At 48.8% G+C, this 22,713-nt stretch overlaps 2 protein-coding genes across 4 annotated transcripts; one reads left to right on the top strand and one right to left on the bottom strand.

Annotated features, from left to right (window-relative positions):
* On the top strand, positions 1-15,643 carry DDB2 (damage-specific DNA binding protein 2, 48kDa). Its single transcript, XM_006896766.1, has 11 exons — positions 1-273; positions 1,966-2,102; positions 2,464-2,655; positions 10,479-10,624; positions 11,797-11,896; positions 11,986-12,163; positions 12,477-12,619; positions 13,974-14,138; positions 14,233-14,278; positions 14,559-14,664; positions 15,532-15,643. Exons 1-11 carry the CDS (start codon positions 150-152, stop codon positions 15,641-15,643), a joined length of 1,449 nt encoding a protein of 482 aa, XP_006896828.1. The 5' UTR covers positions 1-149.
* ACP2 (acid phosphatase 2, lysosomal) lies at positions 15,546-22,398 on the bottom strand. Of its 3 annotated transcripts, XM_006896702.1 has the most exons (11): positions 22,176-22,398; positions 21,582-21,677; positions 21,179-21,265; positions 19,977-20,129; positions 19,765-19,863; positions 19,597-19,686; positions 19,024-19,156; positions 18,228-18,310; positions 18,008-18,114; positions 17,715-17,890; positions 15,730-15,926 (listed from the first exon to the last, which is right to left on the bottom strand). In XM_006896702.1, exons 1-11 carry the CDS (start codon positions 22,287-22,289, stop codon positions 15,793-15,795), a joined length of 1,272 nt encoding a protein of 423 aa, XP_006896764.1. In that variant the 5' UTR covers positions 22,290-22,398; the 3' UTR covers positions 15,730-15,792. The 3 variants fall into 3 exon arrangements, with proteins under 3 accessions (XP_006896765.1, XP_006896764.1, XP_006896766.1); XM_006896703.1 differs by lacking the exon at positions 21,582-21,677 and having other exon boundaries at positions 15,546-15,926; positions 22,176-22,293; XM_006896704.1 differs by lacking the exons at positions 19,597-19,686; positions 19,765-19,863 and having other exon boundaries at positions 15,793-15,926; positions 22,176-22,289.
* Positions 22,399-22,713: the final 315 nt, after the last annotated feature.

Raw genomic sequence — 22,713 nt, 5'->3', positions numbered from 1 at the left:
AAGCCCTCGGTTTGTTTGGCGGGAAGTTGGCTTAGTTGGGCTACCTGTTGCCCACCTGCTTCCTGTCTTGCTCCTCCTCCGAGGTCACTCAAGCCTCCTTTCACGATCTACCTATAGGGCTCCTTGTAGCCCTTCGCCTGGAAGACAGAATGGCTCCCAGGAAACGCCCTGAAACCCAGAAGACCCCAGAAGTTGCAACGCGCAAGAGCAAGAGGAGCAGAAGTCCTCAGGAGCTGGAGCAAGAGGCCAAGAAGCTGTTCGTGAAGGACTCCGGTACTGCGTGTTAGTGCTGCCGCAGGATTTCCGCTATTTGGGGTTGTGACGCAGGAGCATAGGATGGGAACGGGATGCCCGTAGACTAGCATGTTAAGGGCGCCTCAAGCTCTGCAGATTGCCCCAGGCCTTTTGACACCTGCCGACTGAGACTTGACAGCGTAGGGAGAAGAGGTAGATGTGTCCCGTTAGAACAGACAAGGACTTTCCCGGGTCCTTGTTTGTAGTAACAGGAGCCCTTGTGGCAAACTCCGCCGCTACCAGTAATAGGTGGGCAGTTCGAACCCACCAGCCGCTTTCTGCGGAAGATTCACAACTTTAGAAACTCTGTGGGGTCGTTCTTTTCTGCTCTGCAGGGTCGCTATGATCCTGACATGTTTGGTTTGGCCAGTGGATTAAGCGTTGGGCAGCTAAAACTAACTGAAAGGCAGTGATTCTAATCGACCAGCGCGGTGCGCTCCGCGGGAGAAAAGTTGCAAATCGTAAGGGGCAATCCTGCTCGATCCTGGAAGACTGCTGGGAGCCGGAGAGGACAGTGGCGTTGTGGGGACATTGATGGTGATTTTTGGTTTGCATCAGGATCTTTCCAGGCTGGTACCACTTAAAATAGTCAGACCCTACCTGGTAGTGTGTGCTGAATTTCCGTAGTCATTGGTAGCTCTATGTCCCTGGTGCAAACTGTAAGCCTTCGATTTCTCTCTTTCCTTAGAAAGTATTCTCTGAGGCTTTGGGGCGCTTGAAATTGGGTTTGCAGATAGGATGGGTGAGTGACTCAGACGCGCATTGCCCATCTTTTCCCCTCGGAACCCGTGGTGGATTCGAACTTCCAGAAAGGAGCATTCTTTTGAATTAGCACAACTTCCTACAGAGCCCTGTTCGAAAAGTGAAGCAGGCGATTTTTTTTTTGTGCAATTATGTTTTTGTTTGATCTATAGAGATCAAGTCCACAAATCTCTTTGATAATCCACAGCTGCTTCATTCTTATTCTTCTAAGTGGATTTATGGCCCCAGAACAGCCTAATTTCCTTCTAGCTAATCCTTTGGATCCTGCAGGTTATCTGGAAGAGGGAGAGGATGGAGAGGATTGGGGGACTGTGCTGGCCACTTCTATATTATTTTGATATAGGATTAAAGGATACTTCTCTTTATAAACCATCATTTCTGCTATTATTTGTTGTTATTAGGTCTGTTGACTTGGCTAAGACTTATAGCGACCCATTGAACAACAGGTTGGAACCTTGTCTTATCCTCTGCCATCCTCGGTCGTTTCTACTAAGCTCTCAAAATCTTTTTTACTTTACACTCTTCTCTGTGATTTAAAAATTATCACTACTTTGTCTCAAATTTTCCAGCCCAGATTGGAAATCATGTTCTTTATTTATGCATTGTTATGCAATGTTCATTTATGCATTGTTATGCAATGTTCTTTCTTTATGCATTGTTTAATGCAGCTCATCCCTGAGGAACTCTGCAAGATCATACTTCACTTTCATGTCACGATTCTTTGGGTGGATGAGGGATATAAAGGGATAAAATCCTTACTCACTGCCTATTTCTTGGGCTGGATGATCATGAAAATGGCGGAGATTGGCTCTGTTGATTGAAACAACAAGTCTGTCTTTCCGGATTCCAGCAGATAGCTCTTTCCTGAGGGCAATCAGAAGAAAATATGTGTCTGTTCTGTTTTGACAGGTTCTAACAGAAGAAATGACTCAGGCTGTCTTTGGGCAGGATTGGCCAGCCACCAGAGCCCGCCACCACACAACAACATCGTCAGGGCCCTCCACCGACAGAAGCTGGGCAAAGCTGCCAGCCCAACCCTGCAGCAGGTGAGGCGAGGTGTTTCTTGGCTTAAGTGCCCCAGTGGTTTGCATGATGCCTTTTTACTACTAGATACTCCAAAATTAAATGATGAGTTGGTCTGGCAAGTTGTCAGTAGTCAAATGTGACTGGCCTACTGGATACACTCAGGCAGATGTCTTATGGTATAAAAATCCCAATTGGATGAGTTCTGTCCCCTTGCTTTCCAAGATTAGTCCTTACACATTATAGACATTGGCTCGGGAAGAGCATGGTATTTTCCAGCACAGGGCCAAGCAGTTACTTGTCTTGGGAAGATACAGAGATTGGCATATTACAAGCAAGGATTTGGGTGTTAATTCAACTTTTTTTTTCTTCTTTCTCCGCCAGAGTCTCCAACAGGCCTTTTTACACTCTCTGGCTTCTTACCGGATATTCCAAAAGGCCGCCCCGTTTGACAGGAGGGCCACATCCTTGGCATGGCACCCAACTCACCCCAGCACCCTGGCTGTGGGCTCCAAAGGGGGCGATATCTTGCTCTGGAACTTTACGACAACAGACAAACCCACCTTCATTAAAGGGGTGAGCAATTCCCTGTGCCAGTTGGTAGTGGTAAAGAAGTGTTCTCTGAAGGCACAAAAAGTCATAAAGAGATGATTGGGATCAAAGTATGGGGATTTGTAAACATGTCAGTGGTGCAGACCCTTGGATAGTTATTGACTTTGTTGTTGTTAGGTGCCATTGAGTCAGTATGACTCTTAAAATATCAGAAGGTATAAAGTGTTGATCTTCCTGACACCGGTCATCATTTGGAATAGAGTTGAAGACACTCCTTGCTTCTGTGGCCTCCTCTTGTCCTACTGACTGTCTCCTCACTTTTCTTGCTCTAATTATACACGGTCTTTCTGTCCCTGAAACTGGGCATTTGCACATGTTTATTTTGTCTGGACTGTTCTTTCCCATGATCTTCTCTTGGCTGGCTCTCTCTTACTCAACTCTCAATTCAGTATTTTACCTTCAAAGAGGTACACTGACCACTCTGTCTAAAGTTATCGCCTACCTCTTCCATCCCTTACAATTACACATTTATACTCCCCCCCCACACACACACATACCACATTTATCTAGATTTGAAATATTCTACTTGTTCATTTGGATTCCTTTTTCCATGGGAAACTGAGCTCCCTGATGGCAGTGACCTTATTTTCTGTTTCAACACTGTGCCCAGTGCTCAGAACATTGTCTGTCCTAGAGTGGCTGCTTTATATTTATTGAATGAGTGTGGGGTTTTAAGTGCAACTGGAGTATAACATAAAAGATAAGCAACAATATAAATTATGAGTGCTGCAGATGGTAAGAGAAGGAAGAACTTCTTTTGAGTCAGTTCATGGAAAAGACCATGGAAGTGGAAGGAATGAAGAGCGATATTTAGATACATGAAATGGAGGAAAGGCACAGTGTGTTTGGGGCAAGATTTGACACAGAGCTTTTTTAGGGGTGGCCTTCAGCCTTCTAGTGGTGTCATCAGTTGCTGAGGGGGAAACACATTGGCTTCTTCACCAAAGAGAAAACCTTTAGCTTATCTAGCTGGTGGCTAACGTTGGAGGGTGTCCTGTGAAAAATGACAGTCAGGACTGAAAGCAGGAGTCACAAACTCACGTGCTTAACAAGGTCAAACAGAATGAGGAAGGAATGGATGAAGTGGGGCTGGTGTCAGGGGCTGCCATGGAAGAGTTTGGGTCCCAAAGACGAGCCACCAGGCACAGGTGTGAGGAGGAAGAAACATTGTTTAGGAAGCATTGTGTTTCTGTTTATGGGGATGGAAAATTTGGCAACAGATTGGTGGTGATTGCATAACATGATTACTGCAAATAAAAAACCCATTGCCACCAACTTGATTCTCACTTATAGAAACTGTATAGGACAGATTAAAACTGCTCTCTAGGATTTGCAAGGACAAGGAACCCTGGTGGGATAGTGTGGAACGGTTGGGCTGCTAACTGAAAGGTTGGCGGTTTGAATCCACCAGACTTAATGACCTAGTGAAGAGTCGCTGTGAATTGGAATCGACCCGACAGCAGGAAGGAATCTTTTTCAGAAGCTGACTGCCACATCTTTCTCTCGTGGAGCAGCTACTGTGTTTGAACCACTGACTTTTTTTTGGTTAGGAACCAAGCACTTAAACCACTATGCCACCAGGGTCCTTGTTGATGTAGTATCACTAAATTGTACATGTGAGAAATCTGTGAATTGGCAAAAAATAATTATTTATCTTTGGAAAACTATTACACTTTAACTATACACTATAATTGGAAGGAGGAGTGGCATCCACTTCCGTAATAGCTTGCCTCCGGAAACCCTATGAATCTGGAGAGAGGATGAAAGGCATCCAAGCGTCGAGGACTCTCCTTCATAGGGTCGCTATGCGACTCAACGGCACTTAACAACAACAACATCCACTATAACACTATACAACAACAACAACAGAATGTAGGTACAAGTAGTATCAGATCTGATCTTTCAAATGAAGCCTAAAGTCCTGATAAACTCTGTAGGCTAAGAGCTATGAGCAGGGTTCTGTTTTAGCTTGTCATTTTGCCATCTCTGGCTTAGAGATAGAAGAGCATGGGTGAATCCAGGATGAGATCTCTTATGTGGAGGAGTTTGAAGAACAGCCTATCAGCAAAGCCAGAGTAGACAGCTGTCGGAGAGACTAGGATTCAAAACATGAGATGGGGTGTTGGAGAAATAAGTGCATGAAACCAGAAGAGAGGCAGGGAGGTGATAGCTGGCTAGAACTCAGGGGGGCCCTGCCCAGCTTCAAACAAATCAGACCCCTCCATCATAAGCAGGAAGAGGTTTGCTTTTCCAGGAAGCTAGGACATGGGAGTAACTCTCACTCTAACCTGTTGATTGCTGTCAAGTTGAAACTGACTCACCGCTGACTTTCCTCCACCGGGTTTCTGAGGCTGTAAATTACCTGGGAAGAGATTGTTCATCTTTTCCCTGTGGAGCTGCTGGTGGATTTGAACTGCCAGAGCAGCACCCATTCAGAGGTGCAACCCCACGGGCTCTGCTACAAGAGCTCCCTAGGACATGGAGTGGAGAAATGGAATCTAAACCCAGAGGTGGTTAGACACTGTCTGGGGTATCTTAGGAGAAGAGCCTTTTTTTGACTGAATGGGAATATCAACTATTTTTAAACCAGTTCAAGACGGCTTTTGTGTTTTGGTTGTTGGGATTTTTTTTTACATTTAAAAAACATGGAACACTTCACGAATTTGTGTGTCATCCTTGTGCAGGGGCCCTGCTAATCTTCTGTATATCGTTCCAGTTTTAGTATATGTGTTGCCAAAGTGAGCATGACTGCTCTTGTTTTAGTACCTTTTAGTCTCGTGTGCACATCACTAACGTTGGAAGTTGAACTCTGTAACTCGTGGGTTGGAGCAGAGAAAGGGGTTGGTGGTTAGAGAATCCTCTGTTCTTACTCCTGAATACCAACAACAGAGAGTTGTCTTGAGACCAGTGACTGGGGAGCTACTTCTTAACTCTTCTGACCTTGACTCTGATCTTTGTATCGTTCAGATCGTAGGCTGGGGAACAGGGCGCTCTGGTGGCCAAGTGGTAAGGAGTGTGCTGCCAGCCTAAAGAGACCTGGTTCAAATCCACCAGCTACTCCACAGGAGAAAGAGGAACATTATCCTCTCGTACGATTCCCAGCCTCTGAAAACCTGCTGGAGGGTCAACTGTGGGTCGGGTCTGACTCAGTGACATACAGCAACAACCGGCAAGGGAACAAGTGTTATGTTTTAATATGAAAACAGCTTTATGTTTTCTAGTGAATAACATCTATGCTCATTGTGAAAAATGTAAACCGTACTGAGAAAACAATACTCAAATTCATTGCCATCAAGTCAGAACTGACCTCATAGCAGACCCACCAGTAGGTTTCTTGAGGCTTATAAATTGCCCAAGGGGAGATTGCCCATCCTTTCCTGAGGGGCCCCTGGGGGGGTTCAGATCACACAGAGAGAGATGCCATCTGTGAGTTAGCAGGGCAGCTTCCTCTCGGCTCCACCACCAGGACTCCCTGAGAAACGTACAAACAAGAAAATAAATGTGACCTGAAATCCCACCTTTCAGGTACCTCTCAGGTACACGTGCCATCTGAACCCTCTCTGTGCATGTACATACATAAATCCTTCCAGCTACATTGTCACATAAATATTTTGTCCTAGAATCTGTTTTATATTATGCTAAATATTCTAATTTGATCATATCGTACCAGATGGGGACTACTTTAAAATATTCTGTCATTTTCTTTTCTTGGAAAGTTGTTGTTGGTTTGGGGATGAGTAATGCTCATCTCATAAAATGAGTTGAGAAGTATTTTCTGGAAGAATTTGTCTAGAATTGGTATTATTTCTCTCAAATGCCTTCTGACCTGGAGTTGTGTTTGTTGGAAAACTTATATAACTACAGATTACATTTCTTTCATATTTATAGGAATACTTAGGTTATCTACTTTTTTCTTGGATTCACTGAGATAAATTGTGTCTCTCAAGTCATTTGTCCATTTTTAAAAGCTTGTTGAATTTCTTGGCATAAAATTGCCCCTCATTATCCTTTTAATGTTTATAGGATGTAGTAAAGTCTTCACACACATTCCTGATACTATAATTGATCTCTTCCGCCCCCCTTGATCAATCTAGCTAGATTCATAATCTAATCAGAGGTTGGAATTATTGAAAACTGAGTTTCAGTCTCTACAAGGAATGATAGATTTCTAATTTATCTTTATTTTTAGAGTGCCAAGGATACTAACTAAAAACTAGACCTTCCCCCCCAACCCCCAGCCGCTTCATGGTAAGTCTGTTTGTTGTTTTTTTTCTCCCTAGTTCCTCTTAGAGAGGAGTTCTTGGGTGACTTAAAACAAGTAAGTGCTTAGCTACTAACTAAAAGGTTGGAAGTTTGAATCTACTCAGAAACGTCTCAGGAGAAAAGCCTGGCGGTCTGTTTCTGAAAGATCTCTCCGGAACACAGTTCTCTGAAACACTCAGGGTGACATGAGCTGCAGTCAGACCTGCGGGAGCTGATTTCATTTGCCTGGCGATGCTGATGCAGCCACCTCTGAGCTTCTCAGCCTCCTAGTCACCGCTTCCTGTCTGCTTCCATGCAGTTTGGTTTCTCTGCTAAACCACAGACGTCTAATTTACATAAACCTCAAAGGGACAGTGGGCATCCAAGTGGCAGGTTTGCTCTTCTGCTTCTCTTCTTGCCAGATCTTGTCCTTCAGATTCTTTCTGCCTTGTTAGATCTCCAGTGCCTTAAAAAAAAATTGTTCTAGTTGTTCTTGATAGAAAGTGGCCCTGACAGAAGTTAATCTACCATAGCTGGAATTAGAAATCTTGCATACTTTTTTTTATTGTGGTAAAATATTCATACCAAAACATTTGCCAGTTCACAGTTTTTTCACGTATGATTCAGTGGCATCGATTATGTTCATCATGTTGTGCAACCATTCCTACTGTTCTTTTCCAGATTATTCCGCCACCACTAACAGAAGCTAAGTGCCTCCTAAGCGGTGACCCTCCTGCTCTGTCCCACCCCTGGTAACCACTAACAAGCTTCAGTCTTTATACGTTGACCTGTTCTGTGTTAGGAGAATCGTGCTCTTTGTCCTTTTGTGACTAAGGTATTTCACTCAGCACAGTGTTTTCTAAGTTTATCCATCAAGCCTTCATTTCACTTTGTGTTGAGTGTACAGACTACGTTTCATTTCTCCAGTCATTTGCTGGTAGACATCTGGGTGGTTTTCCCCTATAGCCGTTATGAATATTGCTGCAATAAATATTGATCTACAGGTTTCAGCTTGTGTTCCTGCTTTTAATTCTCTTGTGTCTCTGTTTTCACTTCTTTTGAATATACACCTAGGATTGGGATTGCTGGGTCGTATGGTACTTCTTTGTTTTACACAATGACACTACAATTTTCCATCCCTACTAACACACTAACATTGAGCGGGAGTCGAACTTCTCCATATTCTTACCAACACTTTTTTAAACAATCATAACCATGGTAGTGAGAGTGAGCTGATGTATCTCATAATTTTGGTTTGCATCTCCCTAATGACTCTGCAGGTGTAGTGGCCTAGTGCTTAAGAAGCTGTACTGTAATCCCAAAGGCATGCGGTTCAAATCCACTGGCTGCTCTGTGAGAGAAGAGTGGACAGTCTCTTCCTGTGTGATGCTTCTGAAAACCCACTGGTCAGTGGCACACAACAGTGATTAGTGAAAGGAAGTCTGGTGAGGTAGTCATTAGGGTGTTGACTCAGGTGTCTTTGAAAGTTTGGATCCACGAGCCTTTCTCTGGAAGAAAGATGGGCAGTCTCCTCACGTCAGGATTCATAGCCTCAGAAACACAGTAGGAGAGCCTGGACTTGGTGGCGGCGAGCCCGAGTTTTTTAAAATGACTAATGTAGCAGCCCACAGAGAGTAGCGGGCTACATGTCGGTCTGTAACTGAAAGGTTGGTGGTTCCAACCCACCAGTCTGGGGGGGAGAGATAGGCAACTGCTTCAAGTAAAATGTGCAGCCTCCGAAACCCGACGGAGGGTTGCCTTGAGTTGGAATCCACTCTGGCAGGCTTTGGACTGATTACTGGTATCGAGCATCTTTTCATGTGCTTGTTGACTGTTTGTATATCCTTTCTGGTGAATTATCTATTCAGATTCATTGCCTATTTTTCAAGTGGGTTGTCTTGGTTGGTGAGAAAATATTTTTAAAACTATGTTGTCCAGTTTTTCTAGTCTCAGTGCAAGGAGGCCATAGCCGCCTGGTCTACTACGAGATGGGGAGTGACTTCTACATTTTAACTTAAAATGTGTACTTGTTGTGCTTTTCACTATGTTTTGATTTAGAACCAGCTTTTTTCTTGGAGTATGGATCTGCTGATTAAGGTTCACTTGGTCTTAAATAAGGCCGACTATGTCCAGAATGTAGTCTTTACATAGCGTCTAGTTTGGTAGCATAGTCTGTAGAAGTTGCGCTGCGAACCCGAAGGCAGTACCTCTCTGGGGTTTGAATCCACCAGTGGCTCCTTGGGAGAAAGATGGGACAGGAGAGACCTGTCCTTGGAGAAGGACATCATGCTTGGGAGGGTGGAGGGACAGCGCAGGAGGGGAAGGCCCTCTATGAGGTGGATTGATTCAGTGACTGGGATAATTGGGATGGGTGTGTCAGAGACAGTGAGATTGACACAGGACAGAGCAGAGTTTAGGGCTGTTATGTTTAGGTCGCTATGAGTCGCAAGCGACTTGACGGCACATAACAACAACAACAAGCACAGAAGTCAGAGAGTGGAGCAGAAGATTGTCTCACTGTGGTGTTTGGCAGATAGGACCTTGGTTAGAGTGTTTTATAGGGTGAATACAAAGTGCCAGTTAGTAAGTTGCATGGATTAAGGAGACATTATCTAAGAGACCTTGTATGGGTCCAGGAGGTAGAAAAGCAGCAGCATAAGGGAGAATGGAGAAGGAGGTCTTGGATATGTGAATTTCTGAAAACTTAACGAGTGAATGATAGGGACTTAGTAAGTTTACTCTTCCCATCATCCCTGTGTGAGCTATCAGGAAGAACAGTCAAGAGCCCAGATCTGACTCCGGTTCTCCTGGTCAAGCCACTGTTTCTAGCTGAAGCTCTTATAAAAAGAACAGTGTTTTCCACAGACTGTGGTCCATCCCTACTTCTCAGTAGTAAATTGGAGCAAGCTATTGATAGACGGAACGACTTGGATGAGTCTCAGAAGCAGTATTCCGAGTGAAAGAAGCCAGTCTCAAAGAGCAACGTAATGGTTTTGTTTATATCAAAGTCTGTAGAAGGCACACCTACCTGTAGGGCTGGGGAACACATGAGTGGTCCCAGGGTGAGGGGAGGGTGTGACTAGACAGCAAGCAGGAGGGAGGTTTGGATGGGCAGTGGAGCTGTTCTGCGCCCTGGTTATGCTGGTCCTGACTTACATCTGTGCATGTGTGAAGTTTCATCGGGCTCTATACCGAGGAGCTCTGGGGGCCTAGTGGGTAAGGAGTTGCACTGCCAACTCCAAAGCAGAGTCGTTTGAATCCACCAGCTGCTCAGTGAGAAAGATGGGCAGTGTCCTCACACTCGATTTACAGCCTCCAAAAACCTGCTGGAGGGTCAGCTAATGGTTCCAAGTTGACACCAATGAGTTTGGGGTTTTCCCCCATTCCCCAAAAGGGTCAATATCTTGTATGTGAATTTAAAATATAAAACTTCCTTAAAAAAGCATCCTGGTGTCTAGACCTCTGCTGGCTGAAGCACTGTTGGAGCGACCTGGCTCACATCCCGGTCCATCGTCACTCACTGGCTTTTTCTTTCCTCATGTTAGATTGGAGCTGGAGGGAGCATCACAGGGCTGAAGTTTAACCCTCTCAATACCAACCAGTTTTTTACCTCCTCAATGGAGGGAACAACTAGGCTGCAAGACTTTAAAGGCAATACTCTCCGAGTTTTTTCCAGCTCAGGCACCTGCAAGTGAGTAGTTTAACCAGCAGGGGACAGGGCTCTTTGGCCCTAGGTGTAGTTCTGGTGAGAGCTTTCAGGTCCCGTTCCTGCACCCAAACCTGGCCCAGGGAAGACGGGAAAGGCGCCAGCCCTCTTACCCTTCCTTGGCTTCTCTCTCTGGCTGCCTTTACGTTGTGCAGGTGGGTTACTGCTCTGGGGAGGTGCTCTGAGCCTCAGCTCTCAATAAGGGAACAACTTCAGCCCTTCTGTGAGTCACTCCTCAATTAGACCAGACGTAGATTCTAACTGTCAAGACAAAGTGGCTTTGACCTAGAAAACCACTCAGAGATGGGAGCAAGAATTGGGTGCTGGAGGTCTAATTCCCTGCCTTCAGGTGGGGGTGATGATCTGACCAGTTCCTCAGTGGAAGCATACATGGGTCAGATTGTGCCCTTTGGACTCAGCAAGAGCAAGTGGCTAGGGAGATTACAACATGCTGGTCACGTGGGTTTCTACCCAAAGGCATAATTCTGCGCCACAGAGGAAAGAAACATGCCCAGACAAGGACAGGCGACCGGCTAGATGTTCCTCTTCCACAAGACAGCCTCTCTCATTCATAGACGGTGGCAAGTGATAGGATGAATCTGTGGACTTGAGGGCAAAATATGAATGAGTTCTGTCCTACAGGAGGCTAGGTGTCGGGATCCCTGAGGTCTCTCTTATTTCAACCCTCACCCTCAAATAGTCCAAAGCCTAAGCTGGAGCTGCTGGGTTAGGTGTGCGTTTCCCCGACTCAAAAGGGAGCAGTTCCTTTTGGGACTTTTCCCTGTTTGGTCAATTTCATGATTTCCATTTATCAGAAGAGAGGAGAGAGCAGGTAAACGGGTCTCCCTCAGCATCTGGAGTTATGAGGGAAAGAGAGCTCGGGGGCCTGCCTTATGATTCTGAGGGATAGCTGCTTCGAGAACTCTTAGTAGCTGAGGATTCTGGGCCCAGAATTAACTGGACAAACTTCTGGACCCCATCACCCACAGCCCTCAGTCTGGATGACAGACAAATCTGGGGAATCCACAGCAAGACAATTATTCATTCAACGAGTATTTATTGAATGTCTACTGTGTGTTAGACATTGGAGCTGTAACTCTGAATGAGTAGCCCCCGCTCTGGTCCTCAAGACCCTTACAGCACAATCTTCCCTCCAGCGTCTGGTTCTGCAGCCTGGACGTGTCTGCCAGAAGCCGTGTGGTGGTCACAGGTGATAACGCAGGGCAGGTGATCCTGCTGAACATGGACGGCAAGGAGGTGCGTCCTGTGTGGCTCAGGCCTTCCTCCCCCACTGACCCCCCTCCCTTGGCCCTGTGTCCCCACCTGAACTGTGCCCTTCTCTATAGCTTTGGAATTTCAGACTACACAAAAAGAAAGTGACCCACATATCCCTGAACCCGTGCTGTGATTGGCTCATGGCCACAGCCTCCGTAGATCAAACAGTGAAAATCTGGGACCTGCGCCAGGTTAGAGGGAAATCCAGCTTCCTGTCCTCGCTGCCACACAGGCATCCTGTCAACGCAGGTGTGACATACCGGACCCCGTCTTCCCTCCGCACCCTGCCCCTCCTTCCGCACTCGGGAGCTTTCCCTCCTTCGAAGCTGCTAGGTCAGGCCTTTCTGGTGGTGTCAGACAAGCCCATGTCTTGGGTCCTTTCTGGCTCTCTCCTTCCCCATCAGCTGCTGAGGTTCTAGACTTTCTGTCCAGAGTCCGTTCTGGTTTTTCCACCACTGTCTAGAGACGGTGGGAGGGAAGGGGCCCTGCAGCCCCAGGTCTATGGAGCCAGGACAACAGGCACTCCAAGTTCTTTCCGCTCCAAGCCTTTCTGTTTTACCAGCATGTTTCAGTCCTGATGGAGCCCGGCTCCTGACCACTGACCAGAACAGCGAGATCCGGGTTTACTCGACTTCCCACTGGGACTGCCCCTTGGGCTTGATCTCACACCCTCACCGCCACTTCCAGCATCTCACACCCATCAAGGTGAGTGGTGGAGGCAAGGGGGTGGTGATCCCGGGGTTGGCCTGCAATCCCAGGCGCCTTCCTGCGCCAGCACAGAGCAGTCCTCATCCTGGCTCTCTGTCCTTTGCACCTACTTCTTCAGTCCCATTTTGCTGGCTTTTCTTTGAGAAACTTTTGTTCTGAGTTGTTTTTAACCCCACCTTATTCTCACTGTTAGCCACATGTACAATTCTAATCCTTCAGTCCTTTCTTGCACTTGGCTAACTCTACAAACTACCCTTAACCTGCATGTTAAGTTGCCTTTTACTACAAGTTTTGTACTTGCCCATCTTTTCCCAGCTCTCATATAATAGTTTGTGCCATCTCTGTTCTTAGTTCCATGGCGTTCAATTCCTGATTCCTTCTTGCCCAAGCCCCAGTGCAGTCTAAACTCTGAGAGTTCCTCTTCTCTGCACTTTTCTAGAACCTGTACTTTGATCAGTATAGCACAGTGGTGGGGGCACGAGCTTCACACCACCTGGGGTCTTTGAATCCTTGAACAAATTACTTAACCTTTGGGTCTCAGTCTCCCAGGTGATAAAAAAAGGGCATAGTAGTGTCTGATGGAGCTGCCATGAGGATCGCACTTGGCGAGTACCCAGCAAATGGAAGTGATTTGGTATTAGAGAAGACCCTGTGAACCTCAGATCAAATCCAAGTTCTTTTCATCCAAGGTTCCTTCACAGTCATTTTCCCACTGATCCGTCTGCTCTCCTCACCCACCACATCCCACTTGCTCTTGGCATCTAGCCAGGCCAGTTTGCAGCTTTCCAAATGGTGATTTGTTTGGGACTTATTTCTGAGCCATTGCATGTGTCCCTTCCTGCTAACCATGTCTTTCCCTTTTTCTTTGAGACCCTCTCTTAGGGAAAAATCCCACCTCATTTCTGTCATTCCAGGAACTCGATTGTAAAATCCGGAAACATGAATTTCTCCCCTTTTATAGCCACTGGCTCTCTGACACTCCACTCTTTGTATTCACATTGATGAAAGAAGGGACAGTAGTGGGGTGACTTCAGAACTTATATCCTATCTGGCTTTATGACCAGCTGTTTTTTGCTTTGTCCCGGGCTTACCTTCTTGGTTCATGTCTGGGTCAGGCTGATGAGAAAGCTTCAGTTTATTACTTGGTATGAGTTCAGGAATGTGAGAGCGAAGGCCAGATGGTGTCCTGAGGGCCTTTAGCAACAGAGGCACACACAGCCTCTCTCGTCGTCTCATGTGGGCCTCATCCTCGTTATTAAACTGCTGGCTTGTTTGTGGCCAAGAATACTTTTGAAGTCCCGCTTGATTATGTTCTGCATTTACTATCGTGACCAGCTTCTCGATCTCCTAGGCAACTTGGCATCCTCGGTACAACCTCATCGCCGTGGGCCGGTACCCAGATCCTAATTTCAAAAGCAGTACGCCCCATGAATTAAGGACAGTCGATGTGTTTGATGGAAGCTCAGGGAAGATGATGTGTCAACTCTATGACCCAGAATATTCTGGTATCATTTCGGTGAGTCTCTGGGCCCTCATATAGTGATGGAAGGAAGCAGGACTCAACCTATCTTAATGATCAGACCTTCACTCCCCTCCTCTTCTTTTTGCAGCTTAATGAATTTAATCCTATGGGGGACACGCTGGCCTCTGTGATGGGTGAGTAGGAGCAGAATGCATCCCTTCAGACTAGCCAGGTCCAGCCCTATTCCCTCCAGGTCTAACCTCAGCATAGCTCAGTGGCTGTCATTTCTGCTTTCAGTAACAGGACACGAGGAAGACGGTAGTTTCTTTGGCCTAGGTGCACTGTCCCTCACTCTTGTCTTGATTGTGGCAATGCTTTACTGCTGTCCAGTTTCCTGGTATTTCCTTCCAAAATTCCCCGGGGCCAGAGGCTGGGGATGGAAGGTACAAGTCAGACTGGTCTCTCTCCTTCCAGGTTATCACATTCTCATTTGGAACCAGGAGGAAACAGGGACACAGAAGCAAGAGACATTAGCAAAGGTGTCGGTCAAGACAGGGCTTGGAGCCAGAGATGGGAACAGGTCCTGTGAGAAAAAGCAGCTGTCTATTAAAGGGCTAAAAGTATTCAAGTCTTAGGGTTGCAACAGGGCATGCTGGCAGGGGCACTGTGGGACTGGGAGGTAACACTGGCATGTCACTGCTTGGGACCTGGCTCCGGAAACTTCCCTGGACTTGGTGACCCAGCTGCACTAAGGGTCCCTGCGACATCTGTCTTGGAGCCAAGTACTCCTCTCCTCTCTGATGTGCAGAGGCAGGCTGATCAGATATGTGTTTTCACTATTCACAAGGCCAGTAAAACAACATCCATATGAGAGCTTCTGAGTGGATTTTTCAGTACTGGGGCCCCAGAAATGAAGAAAGGCAACAGAAACAGTACTGAGTGTCCAACGCTTTCATTCTCTGGAAGCCGTTTCTTCCGTCTATTCCAGATCATAGTCTAGGGCTGTTGGGCTCACAGCTTGGAGTCACCTCTGGTCCCTGGAGAACCCAGCCCGGCTTAGAGGGATGGAAGAAGCTTCAGGATCTTGCTTGTGTCCCTATCCACCCCCCACTCCCGCCCCTGCCCCGGCCCCCACGTACATACACTCTTCAGACCTGCTCTAGCTGCAGGGGTGACAGAGATGCTGGAAACATTAAGTCTAACTGCATCGATGGCTTCAGGTGGACGGAAGAAACCTTGGCTGTTGGGTGACCTGGTTCATCAGTGGCCATGTTTCTACCCCCAGCACTATGTTGTTTTTCTCACTAAAATAAGCAAATCACTTCTGTGATGTGCCAGGTTGAAAGGGCACGGGTCTTGATGGAGGGAAAGGGCAGATAAGTATCCGCACCTTCAGTTTTTCTGTCCCGGGTCCTGAGTGTAATCCGAATGCGTGCCTCTGTCCCAGGCCCTTAGGGATACGGAGGAGGCAAATCCAGGCTGGAGAATGCCAGTGTCCAACGGAGTACTCGGTAAACAGCAGGCACGTGAATGCCGAGCGACGGGTGCTGGGGGCCTAGCTAAGCCCCACTTGTCCATCTAGGCTGGGGTTGTCAAAGGGAGGCCCAGCCGGGGGTCTCCTGTCCATGGGCTGGGGAGCAACAAAAGTGAGGAGCAAGGGCCCAGCCCACCCCCCCTAGGAGGCAGACGGAAGGGGGCCGAGTGGTTGTCAGGCATGGTCCTCCCCATCTGCGACGTGGCGGTAACCAGGAGGCTGGGCCTGCATCCGGAAGAGGACGGTGAGGAGCAGCGCTATGAGGAGGAAGAGGATGGAGCTGCACACAGCCAAGGCCACGATCACTTCTGGGTACCGGGGAGGAGGGGGGGAGAAAGGTAATGTCAGCATTCAGCCGCCGATACCTCAGCACCCAGGAGCTCTGGCGGTCTGGTGGTAAGGAGCTGTGCTGCCAACCCGAGGACATGCGGGTTCAAATCTACCAGCTGCTCCATGGAAGAAAGATGGGCAGTCTCTTCCCGTGGCATTTACTGCCTCTGAAAACCCGTGGGAGGGTCAGCTCTGGGTTGGTTCCAGCTCAATGGTACCTAACAACAGCTTAGGTGCCAGGTACGTTTCTAACGGTGGGGACACAGTGAGAAAGGACAAAAGCTGTGCCTCGCAGAATTCACATTTGAGAGGAGATTCAGCACATGACAAAAGGGGTTTGGCAGAATGCTACAAAGAAAAAGTAAGTGAAAGGGAAACTGATGGCAAGGTCATTCGGGAAGACACCTCGGGGAGGGGATGGTTGTGTGAGCAGAGGCCTGTGGAGTCCACCGGAGAGGGCAGTGTCCTGGGCGGGGCAGGCAGGAAGTGTGTGCACCAAGGACCCATGTGGGAATACCCCAGGGAGGCTTCTAGGATCAGTGAGAAAGTCAGTTTGTCTGATGGAGCAAAGACCATAAGGAGGTGAGGACGGAGGATAGAGTTAAGAAGGGGTGGGAACAAGCTTGGATATGATTCCAGATGTGATAGAAAACCACTGCAAGACTAGGACAAAACAGTTGCAAGAGCGGGCTTGTGCTCTTAAGAAAGAACTGCCCTGAGAGACAAGCAGAGATGTGACTAGAATCGGCAAAACTTCAAAAGGCTTTCGGTATTTCAGGGACAAGATGATGGCAGACTGGACTAGGGAAGCAAGAGCACACATTTTAAAGGTTGAGCTGATGAGGCTGAGGGGTTAGATGGGGGTGGAAGAGTGCATTTGAGGGACATCCTATGTGGTGGGTGACCGGTGTGGTATTTATTAAAGGGAGACACCGGAGGAAAAGCAGACATGGAGGGAAAGACATCTGGGTTTAGCCACGGCCTGTGAGGCCTAATTTCACACCCAGGCAGAGTCGCCTGCAGTTCAGACAGGAGATCACAGCTGGAAATGTGAATCTGCAGGTTACAGCAAAAAGATGGAACTCGGCATGGAGGCGGAATGTAATGCCACATGTTTGGATCTGACCCACTAGGAAATGGGCTGTATGCCAGAAGCAAATCAGGGGAAGCCCAGCAAGAGTTTAAGGAAGGAATGGCCAGTGGGAAGTTGTTGGGAAGTGAGGAGGTCACTGTGCCTCTGATAAGAGTGGCTTCAATAGTGTGGAAGGTGACACAGATGGTTGACTGTGAGTCTGAAAGATGGGGTAAGGATTTGAAGCCAGAGTCTACACAGCTCAAGGACTTGACTTCAGAAGGGCAGAGAAAATGGAGCTGAAGAAGGATATGGGTCCCATGAAGTTTTGACTAAGCTGTTTAGATGGGAGGAGCCAGCATCTCAAAGGGAAACAGTGAGGTACCAAAGAGAGGCTCCTGAGGAGGTGGGGGAGAGGGTCCAGGGTATAAGCAGAGGTGACCATAAGTAGTGGCTCTGCAGCCACCCTGGATGGGAAGCAGAGGGTGACACACAGATGCAGGTGGCAGATAGGATAAAGGCAGTAGAAGGATGGTTCCCGCCTGCTTGCTTCTCATTGGTGTTTAGAGACAAATTGTAATGAGATCTCAGTATCTTTAGGAAATGCAGTAAGGTGGCTGGAAGTGTGACCACCTGCTCAGGATTCATGGATGTAAAATTCAGGGATTATGATGAGAGGCAGACAGCTGCTCACCTGTGTCTGCAGGCCCACTTGTCAGCTGGCACTCCTGCTGCCAGTCCTTGGGCACGACAGGCTCTGTGAGGCGCAGGAAGTCCTGTAGCGGGCAGCAGTGAGGGCAGCCAGGCAGACTCAACGGCCAGGGGGCTTTATCGGTCTCATTCCGGAAGTACATCTCCACCGAGAAATTCCTGAAGGTTGAGAGCAGGCAAGGAGGGTGCTGCTGCCACACCCCGCACAGGGCCCTTTGTGTCTTCCCTGAGGGGTGATCCCAGGTGCTCCTCCCGGGATGAGGAGGGCTTCCTCACCCGTTATCTTCCTGGTGCAGTTCGAATATGTGACAGGAGGCATAGGGGGCTTGTTCCCCATTGTAGACGTCCAGTGCCATTTGGAGGGCGACCAGGGTAGTGTCGTGCTGTGAGGCAGAGGGGTCCCATCAGAATTGCTCCCTTCACCTCAGAATGGAACAGAAAGAACATCCCCATTCCTTGCCTAACTTTTGGGCCCCAGGGTCCCCCCGGAGCTTACCGCAGAGTAGACGAGCAGCTTAGGGAACTGGGACGTGGTTGCCATCAGAGTTAGGTTCTTCCTTATCTGAGCCAGCAGGACTCCTGAGAGAGGAAAGTCCCGTGTTGGTGGTCACAGCCATCACCATCTTCCGGTCAGAGCTCACCCTAGGCCTCTCTGACTCTGATCACCAACACAGAGCTCGAGACTCTGGGGAACCCCAGATGAACCCTAGAGCATCCGCTGCTTTCTAAGAACTTCCAGATTCACAGAGGGAAGTTAACTATCTCCATTTCAGCACAGTTGAAGAAAACTGCCCATTTATACATGAGTGGCCAGGCATTGCCCATGTCTGAAGAATGACTCCCATTTGGAGCAAATGTATATTTTAGATTGCCTCAAATACATGAGATGATGGCTTCAAGCCTGGGTGACACGGCTGTCCGTGGGCTCTGGAAGCTACTGCGGTTGTCAGGAAGGTCTGGTGGGAGGCACGCCTTTGCACAGTCAGATCACAAAACTGGCATGTGTGTTACCCTGGCCGCCTTTCCCCTGGGGGACACATCTATTTAACGAGAGGATAAAGCTCAGAATGAATGACAGAAAAGCAGCGTGCAAAACTGGTATGGCCACGCAGACAAACATGCGAAGCACTGGGAGATGTACAAGACTGGTGACAAGTGAGATGGTGAGGGACGTGGATGGGTGGGCACTAGTATCTCACGTAGAGGGGGCAAGAGAGGGAGGAGCTCTCACGAGCAGCCTCGCTGCCATGGAGTCCCGGGGAAAGGTGTGACATGCTGCTCTTGTCACTCACCCCCCTGAAGCCGGGCCTTCTCCTCCTGCTGGTAGATCCCAAAGAGGAAGCGGAAGCTGAAGTCCTTGAGCTGGCTCAGACGCTGCATAGTTTGAGGCGAGGCCCAGAGTGGCAGGGCCAGCCCATGTGTTTGCTGTATACCGTAGTGGGCAGGTTAGCACCACAGGCCCAGCCAAGCCCTCCCGGGCCACGCTCTTCCCCAGCGGGAAGGTGCCTGTGTGTGTGAGGAGGGGGCAGGAAAGGAGAGGTGAGGCAGAGGGGCTGGAATTCGTAGATGTGGCGCAGTGTCAAGGGTACAGGCCACAGAGAAGGAAGCTCAGACATAAAAAGTGTGACTTGGCGGAATGGAGTCTGCTATCATGAGAGCTCTGGGTGGAGGGGAGTAAAAACTGCTGACAATCAGTAAACCGGTTCCCACTCTGGGGTCCTTTCTTACTTGTGAGGGAAGTTCCCTTGTTTCACAAGAAGCTTGGGCCTCCCAGTGGGAATGGTAGCCAGGCACTGAGTTCTCCTTGTCCTGTGACCTAGGCCAATGGGGTGGGGAAGGAAGGGCAGGCAACTGAGTGGGCTCACCTCACAGAAGAGGGTGTCATAGACATTCCAGACCGTCTCCAGTGTCAGGTTGGTAAGTCCTGTCTCGTTGGCAATCATGTCCAGAAATTGCTAAGAGAAATGCAGCAGAGGTCAGTCCTGTCCTGGCAGAAAGACAGTCCGATGACCTGCACGTCAGCCCCCACTCACTGAATTCTGGACACTCTCGTTCTGATACTCTGGTGTCTGCCGGGTCTCATTCTGCAACTGTTCGTAACGAGGACATGGGCCCAAGGGGAACTTCAGCAGCTGCAGACCGAAGCCAAGGAGACACAGAGTCAGGGAAGGAGTTGGCAATCACCAGGCCCATGGCCAGCGATGTCCCCTCAACACCTATCCAGGGAAGGGCTGGCCGGTCTTACCCTGTCCTCAGTGACAGGCACAGTGTGGACAGGGATCGGCTGCCAAGAGATGTTTGGGAGGAAGCGCTGCATTCCGTCAGGAGGGAAGAGTCCAGCCAGGTTGGCCTCAGCACTCATGAGGGTGCGGTCAAAGTCGGTGCTTCGCACATAAACCTGCAAAGATGGTGACATAGTAAGTCTTGCCTCGAGGGGCAGAGTCTGGACCTTCACAGGGCCCCCCAGGGAAGGATCTGGTCCTGATAGTTAGCCCACAAACTGTAAACCCACCATGCATCTGATCCTCACCCCCCTTCTGAGGCCTTTCCAAGCCACTTCTGAGCAAAAGCCCCAAAATTGACTGGCTTCCCTCTGAACTCCCATGGAAATAGCTCTCTGGTGCCCCTTCCATGGAAATGCTTAGTCAGGCTCATTGGTATGTCTGGCTGGGTAACAACACCTGTCTCCCTATCTAAACCAGGGTCCCTGAGAGCTGGGACGGCCCTTAATTACTCCCTACACCCCTTATGTAAACTGGCTCAGAGACCAGGGAGAGGAATTACGATAAGGAACAGATAGTTCTTGAAAAGGGAGGAGGAAGCTGTGGGGAAGAGCGAGGTCAGAGTAGACTGGGTCTTAAGGGAACAATTGTAACATCTGGATACCCTTGAGGCCCCTGTGATTGAGGGTGGTAACCAGGGAACAGTTATCTCCATTCCTGGGGTGAGCTGAGAAGAGGAAAGGTAGCCAGCATACTTGGCAGCCTTCCCCACGTGCCCTATCAGAGGATTTCTTTCCTGCTGCCTTTAACACATGACCTTTCTGGTTTATTATCTGACGCCCTCACTACATGCATTTTAAATAAGGAGATCATATCTGCATGCAAGGTGCTAGCACAGAGATTCACCCTTGCAGGCACTCCATGCACAGAAAACTTCAAGTTATTTCAGAGCCTGAATGGACTTTGCCAGGTCGTCCCTTAAACTTGAATGCTTGATCAGTATTTCCTGGTCCAGTCAAGCGGAATCAACTAGATCACCAAGGTTTTGTTCGAGGTTCTAGGCAGCTCTTTGAGGTATTGTTCTTTATATGTAATGAAAAGGCAGGATGGAAGCCTGATTGCCCCGCCTCACTCCTGGCCCTGCCTCACTCCAGGGCTCCCTGAGGGCAGAGGCTGAGCTGAGCACAGCAGGTCCATTCCCTTTACCTCTTGAACTGAGCCTCACCTCTTGGCGGTGATAGGTGGTGTTTAGAAAGCCTTGATAGCGTTGTCGCAGAGCCTGGCCCAGCTCCCAGTGTTGAAGCATCCCCTCCTGTGGGCAAATCAAAGGGTAAGGAGGGTCCCCTGGGAAAGGATGGCTCACAAGCCCCTTGGAGCTTAGATACAGTTGCTTTCCAAATATACCCCGGGTGGAAGAGGGGTTGGACTCATCCCAGTCCAAAAGCCACTTATTAAGCAGCTACTTGTTCATGGCATCACCCTGGGCACAGAGGAAAGTACGGTTAAGGTCAAAATCAGCACTCCCATAAGGAAACAGCAGTTTGCTAAGGACCCAAGTTCAGCAGCCTGATCCAAAGTTTACTCCTTCCATAGCTCATCCTGAGCATAAAGACTGGCCTCTGACCCACCTTGGTTAGCTGACCAAACCCTTGGGGCCACTTTTCTTCTTGATAGGGATCCTTGGGAAAGGTCTTCACTGGTGAACGATCTCCATGTCGATATAGCTGAGCAAATAAAAACCATTTGCCTACAGGTCAGAGAAGGCTAGGTGATGGGTAGCAAAAAGCCCCCTCTCCCCCATGTTAGGGGAAGAAGCTGACTCCTTCCAGGAAGCCTCAACCCACCCCACTGCAAAAGTCCCCAACTCAGGAGTCAGAAACTTCTCCCAGGTCCCAGGGAATTTTAACTGGACTAAACAATGCCCCTGGGAACCTGGGTAAAGGTGGGATGGGAAAAAAGAAGCAAAAGCAATGCATTCGATGGAGGAAAGCGGCATTGGGGATGAGATCACCCAAAGCTTCCTTAGGAGTGAGTCCTTTATCTGTTCAACCACCTCCATCCCGACCTAGAGCCCTGGGTGCCTATCAATTCTGAGCCCGGCCCCCACTGCCTGGGTCAGTATTCCCTCCTAAACCTGCTTCCTTTAAGAGCCCCTCCTTCCACTGGCAGGCCGTTGCTCCTCCAGCTCCGGCAATCCACTTGGTGACCCCATCTTTCATTACCAAGGTAACGAAGCGCAGACTCCGGGCCTGGGCGAGTGGCATTACTATCAGGTTCACGCAAAAAATAAGCTGGAGAAGAGCCACTCGGCTCCAACCAGACTGTCTGCCCGCCATCACCTCGGCCTCTTGCTGCGACACCGGAACCCGCCGGGTAGTACCTGGAGCAGCAGCCCGGTCTCATTCTGCCGACACACGCCGGAAGTGCGCTCGCCGCCATCTTGCTAAAGGAGGCGGAAGGACGGTGAGAGAAGAGTCGGGGTGGGAATGCGCGTGGGAGGTTTGCGACCCAACTGTGGCTGAGGAGCGTGGGAATGCTGCTCGACTTTGTACCTCTTGGTAAAAACGATTATGAGTTTGAGGTTGCCTCTCCGTAGGGAGACCCTATAATAAGGTGGAGTTTGCAGTCGCCAGGACGGGTGAGCTCTCGAATCAGGGGTGCAAAACCTCCTGTCCTGAGCGCAACCAAACCTATTGCTGTCAAATGGATGCTGACTCCTAACAACTGTATAGGACAGCCCCATAAGGTTTCTAAAGCATT

The sequence above is a fragment of the Elephantulus edwardii genome, unplaced genomic scaffold, assembly GCF_000299155.1.
Source record: "Elephantulus edwardii isolate Elephantulus edwardi_28Jun2011 unplaced genomic scaffold, EleEdw1.0 scaffold00189, whole genome shotgun sequence".
Taxonomy (NCBI): domain Eukaryota; kingdom Metazoa; phylum Chordata; class Mammalia; order Macroscelidea; family Macroscelididae; genus Elephantulus; species Elephantulus edwardii.
Note: the sequence above shows the minus strand (reverse complement) of the source record. Positions and strands in the feature narration are given on the sequence as shown.

Coding starts and splice junctions, on each gene's coding strand:
- ACP2 (XM_006896702.1), bottom strand. CDS start 22,289: ATGGCGGGCAGACAGTCTGGTTGGAGCCGAGTGGCTCTTCTCCAGCTT. Junction 18,115..18,227: donor AGCTGCTCGTCTACTCTGCG/GTAAGCTCCGGG, acceptor TCTGCCTCACAG/CACGACACTACCCTGGTCGC. Junction 17,891..18,007: donor CTGCACCAGGAAGATAACGG/GTGAGGAAGCCC, acceptor CTCAACCTTCAG/GAATTTCTCGGTGGAGATGT.
- DDB2 (XM_006896766.1), top strand. CDS start 150: ATGGCTCCCAGGAAACGCCCTGAAACCCAGAAGACCCCAGAAGTTGCA. Junction 2,656..10,478: donor AACCCACCTTCATTAAAGGG/GTGAGCAATTCC, acceptor TCCTCATGTTAG/ATTGGAGCTGGAGGGAGCAT. Junction 14,139..14,232: donor AATATTCTGGTATCATTTCG/GTGAGTCTCTGG, acceptor TTCTTTTTGCAG/CTTAATGAATTTAATCCTAT.